The following is a 13,887-nucleotide window of genomic DNA, read 5'->3' as shown; positions in this document are numbered from 1 at the left end:
GTACACCTCAGACTTCCAGTACAACTCTGAGTTCTGTCATCTGCAGAAATACTCTGATGACTCAGCAGTTGTTGGGTGTATCAGTGATGGACAAGAAGCAGAGTACAGAGAACTGGTCGGTCAGTTTGTGAAATGGTGCGGTGACAATCATCTCATCTTGAATACCAAGAAAACAAAGGAGATGATTGTTGACTTCAGGAGGAACAAGAACACACATAGAAGTGTTTCCATCATGGGAGAGGAGGTGGAGGTGGTGGAGGAATACAAGTACCTTGGAGTTCAGCTGGACAACAGACTTGAGTGGAAAAGCAACACTGAGTACATTTACAAGAAAGGTCAGAGCAGACTCTACTTCTTAAGGAAGCTGAGATCTTTTAACGTCTGCACCAAAATGTTGCAAATGTTCTACAGGTCTGTTGTTGAAAGTGCAATCAGCTTTGCAGCAATCTGCTGGGGCAGCGGCATCAGAACCAGAGACTTGAAAAGAATTAACAAACTGATCAAGAAAGCTGGTTCTGTGCTTGGAGTAACTCTGGAGCCGCTGGAGTTGATCATCAAAAAAAGAATTCTGTACAAGCTGACGAAGATAATGGAAGATCCTTCACACCCTCTACACAACGCCGTGACGAAACAACAGAGTGTGTTCAGTGGGAGGCTTGTTCAAGTCCGATGCAAGACAGAGAGATACAGAAGATCCTTCCTTCCAGCAGCTATCAGGCTGAAGAACAAAGCCCTTAATTAATTAATGTGATTGTTTAAAAAAAAAAAAAAAAAAATTACTACTACTACAATATTGAATTTCCCTTTGGGATTAATAAAGTATTTTTCATTTCATTCATTCATTTCATTTCATTTCATTTCATACACACACACACTCAAAAAAAAGCACACACACGCACACACACACACACACACACAGTCACATACACACAATCATACTTTCTCTTTCTCACACACACTAAGCACATAGTGTTATAGTGCTGAATACTCATCCAGTACCTCCGCTGTATGGTTTTAATGTTTTGTGTAAAGCACTTTGAATTGTGTTGTACATGAAATGTGCTGCACAAACAAACTTTCCTAAATGGAGGAATTGCAGAGGTCGTCTCAAACTCAACAGATGATTTGGCTCCACAAGTACCTTCAAACTAGACTTGATGAGGCTGATGTTCTAACTTGCTCTTTAAATGCAGTCAGACATAACGTGAATAGAAATTGTGGACAGTGACATATGTGGGGACCCACAGGCATGTTGGGCATAGTGAGATGAGGGGTGGACTGTGAACATTTAGCGTTCACTTCTCCCTCTTGGTTCTAAAAATGTGTTTTTGTTAAATTGTTCATCTTCTGGGTATGTTAAATTTGATTATATTTATTTAGATCTAGTAGACAATATGTACACTCAAAGTAATAGCTGCAGTTTTCTGGTAGGTACATTAAAAGAGTGAGTAAATTCACACAGGCACCTTGGGCAGCTTGGGCTGAAAAATGGGGGAGTGTCATTCAGTAAGCCCCAGAAGTCTGCAGTGTGCAGCCACATGTTCATGTGCTTGTGTTTCTGTGTTGAAGGTAAGCTAAAGTGATGGTAAAACGTGAAAAAGGCAGCATTACAGGTGTTTAATAGGTTTGCTAAAGTATCAGACTTAAAAAATACACATTTATGATGTTATGTGAAAGTTTGCAAGTTAAAGTGCCGAATGTTGAACTTGACAGTGCTTCACCTAGCTAGTAGCTCGCCAGAAAATCTTGGTTTTAATCACCATGGCCTGCCAGAATACTTTAGTTGTGTGAGTGTATATAATATAGTTGTGTGACTGTGATGATTAGGTTAAAATGGGGATGTGTTGTTCAGTAAGCCACATGTTCATGTGCTTGTGTTGCAGAAATAAAAGAGTAAGAATGTTTTTCACACCCACGCACGCTTGGTAGAAACTTTTTTTGTCCAAGTCCAATCTGGCCGAGTTCACCTTCATATCCTCTATTTACAAATGTTCAGTTCAACATTCAAAGAGAAATGAATGTGTTCATTTGAGCTGGTTCATGCACAACTCTGTACTTCAGCAGGATGAAAATCTGAACAAACACGTCCTTGTTGTTTTGGGACTTTTTGAAAGCTCCACCTGAGGAACAGCTTCCTGGAATTTTACTGTAACACCTGTCAGATGATCAGATTCCTGTCTCACTCTACACTCACCAAGAATGACAAACACACCTCTGCAACATGTCGCCAGTCCTGAAACATTCCTGTCCCTCTCACCACCCCATAAATATGTTTCTAGCTCCGCCCCTGCTGCACAGTAAAAGGATCCAGGAACAGTTCCTGTCTCATGCTCTATGTCATATAACTCAGATGGGCCCCCACTAAAGTTCTCATATCCCCAACCATGAGTGTGAAGCCCTGAGTCAGACCTTCCAGTTATTCTAAGCCAGGGACCTGCACCGTGTCTAAGAGGGGGAAGTTTGTCTGCATCAGTTGTAAATCTGTAAATTTCCAGGGTTTATATATATCCGGTGGTTTTCTGAGGTCAGTGCTGGCTTGGATGAGGGGAGCCTCATAACGTGGGGTGTTTGTCATCATTGATCTGGTGGTCATTATGTGGGAGGATGGAGGGATTTTCTCTGTGTATCGTCACCCAGAGGTCTGCCTGTTATCATTGTACCTGTTATAACTACATCCCTTTCCTCACCTTCAGACTCTGTCTGCTCTATTGGTTTTACGTTCCTCTGACCTTCTCTTGTTTAAAGCTGAGAACTTATGGAGAGACTCCTGATGTTCTCTGTGTTGCTCCTGCAGGATCTGTAGCATATTATGGAAAGTTGTTCTGTCTGCAGAGCTGTCTGTTCTAATGCAGCAATGCGCCATTTCCTGAACTCTCTGTTTTAACCGTTCCTCTGTAATTCTTCAGGTTCTACGTCTTCTATTTCTACCAGCCCGACAGTTGAACCACTCGGGCCTGCACTGACATGGGTGGAGCAGTAGGACTACTGGAACTATATGATGGGGTCATAAACTGGGATATAATTTTGTGGATCCTGGAACTTGTGGGGTGTCTTTGGGAGGATCCTGTTTGTCTCCATTATTAGTCCTAATGATTGTTCCTCAAGAGGTCACAAATCTTGGTATGCATATTGAATTCTGTCAGCTCAAATAGAGTCAAACTTAATCTTCTAGTTTGGAAAACATTAAGTACTTATAGGCATCTGAATATTGTATGTACTGTAGCAGCCATGTATATAATGCAATAGCTGTGAAAAAGCGATATAGATTTTTTTTGTTTTATTAAAAAATATTCTTATGGCTGTCCTTTTTACATTTTTTTTATACTCTATCAATTTAGATAACCATCTTCAAACACTGAGAGACCTGCTGAGTTCGGTCACTGTCCCTGCATCAGCAGAAGTTGAGGAGACAACCAGCATGTCTGTGTGGACCAAGAGGCAGCTGACCACAGAGAGAAAATTCAAGGCTGCAGTGCCAGAGCTCCTGAGTTGTATGCTGGCCGCAGAAAGAGTTCCCCAGCATTGCTGTCAAAAGTGCAAAACAATCAAGGCTGTGGTCAGGTGCTTGGACTGTGTTCCCTCAGGAGTTCAGTTTCTCTGCGCAGGATGTGACTCAATTGTCCACAAAAAAAATGTATTTCATGACAGAGAAGTCATGATTGACCATTTTTATAAACACATTCCTCCCACATCCTTAGTGAAGATGGATGAAAGCGGTCATTGTGAACTGGTTGAACAAGGTGTGTTTAAAAAAATGTATTAGTCCATAAAATCTACTGCATATACAGTGGTATAATATGACCCATGTCTGAAGTTTTCTGTAACTGTTAAAATTTTTTATTTGAATACTGGTATTTTTTTCTGACATTTTCTTAACTATAGTATGTATGCTGCCGATTCTTCCACCAACACAAATCTGCTCCTGTGGCCCAGACCAAGAGTATACCATCTCTCCAGGAAAGCAGACTGTCTTGGTGACTATCAATGGTATGTTGACACTTCCCTCTACTCTCTGGATACCATCACAGTCCGATGATGGCTTACTATTATCACTTTGTCCTGTTTTGTAAGGATACTTTTGAAACGGTATATGTTGTTTTGTTTTTTGTTTTTTTTTTCCAGGTCCATACAATCTTTGTCTGCCTGCTGTGTATTGCCCACATTGCTCCTGCAAGTGGACCCCAGGGATCAGTGACCTGATTAGTAGCCGATACTGGCCAGCAACAGCAAGCTGCCAAATGCTGTTCAAATTTGATGTCTTTGCATCATTTGAACAGATGAAGTTGGCCAGCCCAGCTACGTCCCAAAAAGCATTTATAAGAATGCTTGAACATCGGGCACATTGCACAGGACGGGTAAGAACTCTTGTAATTCGAAAATTTGAATTCCAAACTGCAAAGTTTTTAATTAACCAAAATAATACCATCCTCGTTTTCAGAATGGCAGTATATGCGGTGATACATTCCACAGGGTGTATCGTGAATTTGCCTTCTGCAACTGGAAGAAAGAGCATCTGTGTCAGGTTGAGCCCTTCAAGTGCCCTGCCTGCACACCAGACATGCTTGCCATAGCTGCAGATGGTAACAGAAAGCAGTACTGCTTCAAGAAATCCAAAGGGTTAGCAGACTAATCTTTGTAATTGATATATTAACTATAATGAACCTCATTGCTAAGAAAAATATATTTCAATGTACATACAATTCATATTCCATCATTCATGGCATCTAAAATTATTATTCTAATTTGAAAATCTTTCTGGACAGTCAGAAAACAATGTTTATAACCACATAATTGCAATATTGTAATTCATGATTATAATCCTAAAATATAACACATTCAAAGTAACTATGTAGAAAAGCCTTGAATGTTCAGCATTACTCTTTAGTTGATACTTTCAGGCCACATTTGATGTAGTAAATGGATATAGATATAGAGGAGGTGGAGCAAGTGAACAGCTTTCTCTCAAGGGCAGCTCTGACCACAAAATACATGACCAAGTCAGGTTGGTTTAAAAAAAATAAAAATTAAAAAAAGGCATGCTTTGACACTGCTTGAATTGACATATTCTCCATTTTACAGGGAGAGCCGATATGATAACAATGCTTGCCATGGGATGGAACAACAGGAAGGTGGAGAGTCTACACAAGACACTGGCGAAACGATTTGTTAAAGTAAGACGTCTACACTGTATTTTGGTATTTTAACATTTACATTTGTCATTTCAAGCATTTACATAGCAAAACTTTGTAGTGTTTTTAACCAACCTAAAAGTTTTACAAGGCTAATCAACATTCACCTCATTCACACATTCATACACAGGTGGCTGAGGCTACTGTACAATGTGCCACCTGCTCATCAGATTATCATTCACACACACAGCAATATGGGGTTCAATATCTTTTCCAAGAATACTTTGACATGTAGACTGAAAAGTATTGAGCCTTTTTCAACAGCAGATAGACAATTGAATAAAAATTATTCTTGCATTGTATTTTTTCTTCTGAAAACATAAATAGATTACACAGAGAGCAGAAAAGGAAGCAGCAAATCTTCAGCATCTGCAGCATGACCTCAACATCACTTTGGAGGACACAGAACAGTGGATTGAGGATGTGAAGCAGTGGGCAGCCACTGGTATGTAACACGGTTGCCGGTGTGTCAGATTGGTACTGTCATTCATTTGGCTACGTCTGGTTTTCCATCTCTGCTTATTTGTGTTTTTCAAGGGAAACATGGTGCTCATAGTAGCCAGGAAGAGCTCCAGAGAGAGATTGATGAGATCATCTATTCCCTCAGAAGGAAGAAGCATGATCTCTACCGACAAAATGGTATTTAGTTTTGCATCACTTAACAACTAATGCTTGTTTGTTGTTCTTACTAATACTTTTTTAATATAACAGACAGCAATCAAATGAGGCAACGGAAACGGAGGAGACTGGGTGAGCTCAAAAAGAAACTCAGAGAGAAGATCGTCCAATACAACACAGTTGCTGCCGATAAAGACAAAATTGACTCAGAAGCAGCATGCAGTCTTTTTCCCTTGGGAGGCACAAGGAGATGGTAAGCAAAGTGGTACCATTTGTGTGCTTGTTGGTGACCATTAATCTAAGTAGTAGGTATAAGTGTGTTCATGTTAATATTAAGCTGTGGATATTGGTAAAAGACGACCAATGGGCTCTATGCACAACTCCACTATTTCAAGAACTTAAGGCAGCTCCTTTGTTTCCTGTCTTTCAGTACTGGATGAACTGATTAATCCAGGTGTGTCTGGCCATTTAATAAGGGCAGACCTGGATTAATCAGTCTGTCTAATAATGAAAGACAGGAAACAAAGGAGCTCCCTTAAGTTCAGGAAGTAGTGGAGTTGTGCATAGAGCCCATTAAAAATTAGTGGGCCACATAATGATCAATACTGAAAATTCTGGTAGAACATGTTGAAAAGTTTTGATTGATTCCCATCTGTTCTTTTTTTTTTTTCAAAATAGTGGTGAGTCTCCGTTTGAAGAGGCGACTTTTTGACCAGGTCATGCTGGTCAGGCGCATGGAAGAGGAGAAACCAATCCTTGTGAAGGAGATGACTCAACATTATCAGTACCTGAGAAAGGCATTGGACAAACTGGACATCCTCCTCCATCACACTGAAGAGAACATCAAGAACCATAGTATGTTCTACAAATATTCTATTCTAAAAGGACCATGGCATTACCTGTTTCCAACTTTATCTGCCTATTTTTAAATTTCATTCTTCAATTTTCACTCAAGCTACTCCTACAGATATGACAGAGGCTGGATACAGGGGACTGCACTGCTGTCTTCTACAGAAGAAAGACATTCTTCAGAAGAAACTGAGTGCTGTCACCAGCACCTATGCCCGTGTAGACACAGACCCCGGTGTTTTTAACGTGTTGGAAGAAGATCTGGAGGACTTTGAAGAGGATTACAGCAGTTCAGAACTTTCAGATGAAGAAATGTAGTACGTCACGTAGAGCAGGTTGTGCATCAGCTGCCACAGATGACTGAACGTATGAGCAATTTCTCTGAAACTTTTGTTTTTTTTTTCTCTCTCTCTGGCTGTGTCGGACCACTTGGAAAACTCCTGGTATTCCCAATGGCCAGTCCGCCCCTGGCATCAATACATTTGGACATGTGTGGGTCATGCAGTTATTACATGCTGAATATGTCTGGAGGAGAAGTTATTGTTGTTTTATTTTCTATGAAATGTGTACATGTAAACAGTTACATCTGGAATAAATACATGCCAGTTTACTCCACATCTACTGTGTCTTGTTTTAAATCCATCTGTTAAATTTAAAAACATCTCAAGTTTGAGTTCATTTGCACAATAAAAAAAAGGAAAATTAAGCATAGTCTACATGTTGTACAGGCGAATTGGCGACGACATCGATACAAACTACACAAGGAAGAATGGGGACAGAGACGCTATATTTCTGGTGTGTCTTTGCACCCTTGTAGCATGTTCACAAGCGGCAACGTTAAGCTAACACGTTTATTATTAAGCGATCTGATTGATTAACTTGTATGGAGCACCCTCTCGGTAGGAAGCCACATTATATTTAAACAAACTTTAAACCACTTTTTTACTCAACAACAAAAATAGATCCAAGTTACAGGCCCCGAAGTTCTGTTTTGAAACGTTGCTGAATCCGTTCTGCCATTGAACATACCCTCTGTAAACTGCGAAACAGAGCGACTGGAATAAGTGCTAAAATAGCATTATTTAATGTTTATGTAAATGTTTTCATGTCAGCAAATTAATCAAAATACAAAAATATACGATGTAGTTTGAGTTTTTATGTTGAAAAATGAGTACATAGATAATTTCGAAACCCTAATGTGACAACCCTAAACCTAACCCGGAAGAATACTTAAGGAACTACAATTTGTACAGAGTTGCAATATGGAGAAGCGTGGTGCGCCACATGTTTTGTAGTTCTGAACTGTTTTCTCTATTATGTGGTAAGATTACAAGGAAGATTGTAGGTTCTCCGTGGGTTTTTGAGGGTGGAAAACATGTATTTGTAATTAAATTTGAGATTTCTTGTTGTTTAGAGGGTTAAATTATGTTTTTTATGGGTTTTAACTCAACACAGTGGCGCCCCCTGTTGGATTACCTTCGGTTATGATAGTGGAGGTCAAGACCTTTCCAAAACAGTTGACCCCATATCTGTAACCTTTTTTGTTCCTGTTCTGTAAGCCTTCAAAAATGTCACATTTTCAAGGTTCAAAGGTCACTCCTGAGGAGAAGGAACCTTGCACAGTTTTCATACTGATATATGTTACTATCTAGGTCAGGCATGTCAAACTGGTCCAGCAAAGGGCCGTGTGGCTGCAGGTTTTTGTTCCAACCAAGCAGCAGCACACCAGATTTGACTGATTCAATCAACTGATCTCAGTCTTCAGACAGCTGATTGGTCAAACTGTGTGCTCTTGGCTGGCTGGAACAAAAACCTGCAGCCACACGGCCCTTTGCTGGACCAGTTTGACATGCCTGATCTAGGTTGAGACCTTTCCAGTGATGTCTTCATTGTTATCCTACGACAAAGTAAATTTTTCATCTTTGCTCCAAGCCAGCCCCTTCCAGGTATAGTTTCTTGCACCCTTTTCAAGGCCAACGTGGATAAAATCAGAAAAAGACATTTTCACAGATATTTGCCAACCAGATGTGTTTAACATATTGATGACTGACCTATGCACCATCATACTTCTAATTTTTGACCAGTTTACATCAATTATTTCCCCATTATCACCATAATGCTAACCATTCTATGTAAATAGTTAAGGTTCAAAGGTCAATATTTCAAGCAGGAGCCATTTAGAATCTTCATGCTGACGTTTGTTGCTCCACAGGTCAAGACCTTTCCATTTATGTATTTCAATTAGTCCTATGACAAAGGTTTGATTTTAATACTTCATGGTCATAGCCTTGCCCAGATTAAGATTTCTAGAGCCATTTAGAGGCTCAGTGGGCTCTATGCACAGCTCCACTACTTCCTGAACTTAAGGCAGCTCCTTTGATTCCTGTCTTTCATTACTGGATGAACTGATTAATCCGGGTGTGCTCAACCTCAGCCATCACAACAGCAATGGCTAGACACACCTGAATTAATCAGTTCACCCAGTAATGAAAGAGTGGAAACATGGAGCTCCCTTATGTTCCCTAACTGTGCATAAAGCACATTGTTTGAATTCTGAAATCAAGGTTCCAAGGTCAATATTTCATTATATTTAATGATTTATGTATCAGAAAGAACACAGCCAGCAGCACGTATGTTATTTTAAAATATTTTATCACACATTTAGCCAGATATGAATATTGAAGTGCTGCTCTTCATATGATAACTTCCTTCTTTCCTTGACTTCTCTTTCTCTCCGCCATCATGGGTTTCTCTCGTTGCCCTGACCTGGGGGAGCTGCTAGTGGGAGGGAGGTAGAGAGAGAGAGAGAAAAAGAGAGAGTGGCAGAGAGAGTGGTGGAGAGAGACTGGCAGGTAGTTAGAGACAGTGGCAGAGAGAGAGAGGCAGAGAGATGAAAGATGTGCGCTGTTTGCAGACAGATTTAAGAGAGAAGCTATGTTCATTTGCATGAACTGGAGTGTTTTAAAGACAAGACTGCACCAAAAGTATCTCATCACGCTTGTGTTGTTCAGGTACCAATATTCATCAGCCCTCGAGCTGATGCTTCTCAGAATTACATGAAATGCATCCAACAATAATATAACACAATGACAAAGTGTTTGAAAGTAAAACAATATGTTTATTACCTTCCCAACAACAGAAAACAAACAACTTACCAAAACAAATTTGTGTCACATAACACAACAAACACAATTTTAACAATTTTTTTTAAGGAAGAACGTTGTCTTTGGGCTCCCAGGAGTTTTTCCACTTTGCTCCACTGTAAGACAGACAGAGAGACCGTAAAAAGTATCACTTTCACATTCTAACATTTGAAATATGTACCATGCTGATACTGAACTACTTTTAATGAGGCATGGAGTCTTCAGTTATATATTAATTCTTTCTTGTTGTTATTCTTATTATCATCAAAATACCCAAGCATACTACCAATGATCTTGCAACCTCGTCCATTTTTCAGAAGTCTCACAATCTGGTCTCTTATGTTCAGGCAATTCCTTAAAATGTGGAGCGATGTTTCATTAAACACAACCCTCACCAAAGCTCTTTTCAAGTCTTGATGACTATGCAATGTGTTTTGCAAAGCAAGTGACTATTCGCCCCATTCACACAGCCTGAGGCTACCATCTACCAGAATATCCATCCACCCACAGTCACACACTGGGGGCTACGCCATCAGAACCAACTGGATTTGGAATTGGGCAACTGGTTCAGTATGTTGCCCAAATTAACTTCAACATGTAGACTGGTCACAGGTGAACATGATTCTGTCAGTTCAACCAAACAATTAAATTTTCATTTTGTATTTTAATTTAAATACAATACACTACACTGCCCAAACAGTATTTGACCTCTCTGTGGAATGCTTGATGAGAAGACTTTGCAGTTGCTTATAATTGAAGATTAAGTTGATAAAAATATTTGTTTCCCTAACCCAATCACCATCACTACAATAAACTTCAGATAACATACACACCATCCAGAGCAAGGTTGCCACTCCACCAACACCTCGACACAACCCTTAACAAGACACAAAGTAAAATTAGTGACAAAAATGAAAAATGGACAGCAAATACAACCTGAAGCACAAGTAATGTCAAATTAAAAAGTGTAATATGACTAAAGATTGCCACCCTCTTTTAAACAAAGCACCTTGACGTATTTCTGTGCAGACAATTACAGGGTATGGTTCCAAAGAGTTATTTTCATCATCAGTAATTTCTTATGTCTTGGAACAAACCTCTCTGAGTCTTTGCCTCAGAATCCTTTTGTAGGGGAAAACGCTTAGACCTTGATGAATGGGGCATTCTGAAATGAATGAAAAGATGGTAATAATTCTTAACAGACATCTTATTCTCTGTTCACATCTTGATATTGCCATGAGGAAAAAGTTCTAAATAATGCTAACACTTCTAATAACAAAAATGATTGGTAACTGATATCTGAACAGGACCTGTTTTCAATTATGTAACAGTAACATGACATGGAAGGAGCACATTTTGGAGATAAGGACATTTGCCCATGATTTTTTTTTTTTTAATTATTAATGTAATGATTTTTGAAGCCTTTCAACAATAATTACATGTTGACGATGAGGAAATCATTGGTTACTATGATTATCATTTTTTATTATCATTATTTTATGATAGTTTATGGTTCAGAACAATCTGGGGTACATTTTCCTAGGTAGCACTTTTCATGGGTGGCTAAACCAGAATCATGAGTATTCCGCACTACACAGATTGTAACTGGAAAATACACTGCTCACAAAAATTAAAGGAACACTTTTTTTATTGGGCCTGGCATGAAATCAGTTAAACCTGTCTGATAATTTTCTGGTTGGTTAAGCAGCTGAGGGCATCGTTAATCACTGTCAGCTGTATTGGTGTTCATGGAATTAACAACAGGTGCACCACAGTGGCAACAATCAGAAAACCCTCAAAACAGGACTGGTTTTACATGTGGAGGTCATTTCAAGTTTCTCCCTCTTGATCTTTTTTGGCTGATTTTTCACTCGTGCTGGTTTTGGCTTGAGTAATTATCTCTACTGGCAGTATGAGGCGATCCCTTAACCCTACAGAAGTTGCACAGGTTGTCCAACTTCTCCAGGATGGCACATCCACACGTGCTGCAGCAAGAAGGTTTATTGTGTCTCCCAGCACAATCTCCAGAACATGGAGGAGATTTCAGGAGACTGGTGGTTATTCTCGGAGAGCTGGACAGGGCCGTAGAAGGTCCTCAAGCCATCAGCAAGACCAATACCTGCTCCTTTGTGCAAGGCGGAACAGGCTGAGCACTGCTCGTGCCCTACAGAATGACCTCCAGAGGGCCACTGGTGTGAATATCTCTACCCAAACAATCAGGAACAGACTTCATGAAGGTGGCCTGAGGGCCCGACGTCCTGTAGTGGGCCCTGTGCTCACTGCCCAGCACCGTGGAGCTCGACTGGCATTTGCTGAAGAACACCAGAATTGGCAAGTCCGCCACTGGCGCCCTGTACTTTTCACAGACGAGAGCAGGTTCACCCTGAGCACCTGTGATAGACGTGAAAGAGTCTGGAGAAGACAAGGAGAACGTTATGCTGCCTGCAACGTCGTTCAACATGACAGGTTTGGTGGTGGGTCAGTGATAGTCTGGGGAGGCATATCCATGGAGGGACGCACAGACCTCTACTGCCAAGGAAATGGTTCTCTGACTGCCATAAGGTATCGAGATGAAATCCTTCAACCCATTGTCAGACCCTACGCTGGTGCAGTAGGTCCTGGTTTCCTCCTAATGCACGACAATGCCCGGCCTCATGTGGCAAGAGTATGCAGGCAGTACCTGGAGGATGAAGGAATTGAAACTATTGAATGGCCTTCACGATCCCCTGACTTAAACCCAATAGAACATGTGTGGGACATTATGTTTCGATCCATTAGGCGCCGCCAAGTTGCTCCTCAGACTGTACAACAGCTCAGGGATGCCCTCACACAGATCTGGGAGGAAATGCCACAAGACACCATCCGTCGTCTCATTAGGCGCATGCCGCGACGTTGTCAAGCATGCATACAAGCTCGTGGGGGCCACACAAGATACTGAAAAGCAGTTTGAGTTGCAGAAATTAAGTTTTTGAAAAAATGGACTAGCCTGCCACATCTTCATTTCACTCTGATTTTAGGGTGTCTACACAATTGAGCCCTCTGTAGGCTGAAAACTTTTATTTCCATTAAAAGACTTGGCATCCTTTTGTTCCTAAGACATTGCCCTGTCGTTATTTGTATAGATATCCAACTTCATATTGAGATCTGATGTATCTAATGTGTTTCTTTAAAGTGCTCCTTTAATTTTTGTGAGCAGTGTACTTTGATTTCATATCTGACCACTACTAAAATACAACAGTGCATCATTTTGTAGCTTGTTGAACTGTCATGCATATGTGAGAGCATCCTTTAAAGTTCTGAAACATTTGGGAAACTATTTTTTTTTGGCTGCTCACATTTTAGTTATTTTAGCTACACTACTGGCATATTACAGAGGAATGTTTTATTAATAGTAAGAACATGAGGAATGATCACAGCGGCCAAAAATTCTCAGCATGTAAACATGAACATGTGTGTGTTAAGCTTAGAAATACTGTAAGGATATCTTGATTATACCTTACTCGTCTTTCATTTTACCCCCAAAGAACTATGCTGAGCTAGTATATTATCATTCAATAACTTGCTGTACAATAACTGTAGCATTTTGCAATCATTTATAGAGATGTATTTCAAGTCACATTGAGGCAGACCCCGTTCCTTCATCTGAGAAAAGGATGGAATGAGCCTGATCTCACTGAAATTGATTGACAAAGTTGATTCAAACAGTTTGGATTCACAGAAAAACAGACATACTGTACACACCACTAATGTCTGCATTCCTACATGATTTTCTTTTCTTCTGGAGGCCAGACACTGGTGGAGTAAGGGAGGTGGACACAGGCGGGGTGGACACAGGCGGGATGGACACAGGAGGAGCACAGGGGGTGGACACAGGCGGGATGGACACAGGCGGGGTGGACACAGGCGGGATGGACACAGGCGGGATGGACACAGGCAGGGTGGACACAGACGGGGTGGACACAGGCGGGATGGACACAGGAGGAGCACAGGGGGTGGACACAGGCGGGATGGACACAGGCAGGGTGGACACAGGCAGGTTGAACACAGGAGGAGCACAGGGGGTGGACACAGGCGGGACGGACACAGGT

At 40.8% G+C, this 13,887-nt stretch overlaps 1 protein-coding gene and 1 long non-coding RNA gene across 2 annotated transcripts; one reads left to right on the top strand and one right to left on the bottom strand.

Annotated features, from left to right (window-relative positions):
• The first annotated feature begins 3,553 nt into the window (after nucleotides 1–3,553).
• On the top strand, nucleotides 3,554–4,630 carry LOC121648024. The gene is made up of 4 exons (XM_041997925.1): nucleotides 3,554–3,740; nucleotides 3,883–3,987; nucleotides 4,123–4,355; nucleotides 4,439–4,630. The coding sequence occupies exons 1-4, from the start codon at nucleotides 3,656–3,658 to the stop codon at nucleotides 4,628–4,630; spliced, it is 615 nt and encodes a 204-aa protein (XP_041853859.1). The 5' UTR covers nucleotides 3,554–3,655.
• A 4,873-nt stretch (nucleotides 4,631–9,503) lies between these two features.
• LOC121650293 lies at nucleotides 9,504–13,676 on the bottom strand. Its single transcript, XR_006012228.1, has 4 exons — nucleotides 13,541–13,676; nucleotides 10,897–10,964; nucleotides 10,633–10,676; nucleotides 9,504–9,915 (listed from the first exon to the last, which is right to left on the bottom strand). It is a non-coding gene; the product is annotated as an uncharacterized LOC121650293 (long non-coding RNA).
• Nucleotides 13,677–13,887: the final 211 nt, after the last annotated feature.

Source organism: Melanotaenia boesemani, chromosome 2, assembly GCF_017639745.1.
Source record: "Melanotaenia boesemani isolate fMelBoe1 chromosome 2, fMelBoe1.pri, whole genome shotgun sequence".
Taxonomy (NCBI): domain Eukaryota; kingdom Metazoa; phylum Chordata; class Actinopteri; order Atheriniformes; family Melanotaeniidae; genus Melanotaenia; species Melanotaenia boesemani.
This window is presented reverse-complemented; position numbering and strand designations above follow the sequence as displayed.

Bases quoted from the DNA above. Each gene is read 5' to 3' on its own strand.
- LOC121648024 (XM_041997925.1), top strand. From the start codon at position 3,656: ATGATTGACCATTTTTATAAACACATTCCTCCCACATCCTTAGTGAAG. The intron at 3,988-4,122 runs GTATGTTGACAC...TTTTTTTTCCAG, and splicing joins TGTCTTGGTGACTATCAATG to GTCCATACAATCTTTGTCTG. The intron at 4,356-4,438 runs GTAAGAACTCTT...CCTCGTTTTCAG, and splicing joins GGGCACATTGCACAGGACGG to AATGGCAGTATATGCGGTGA.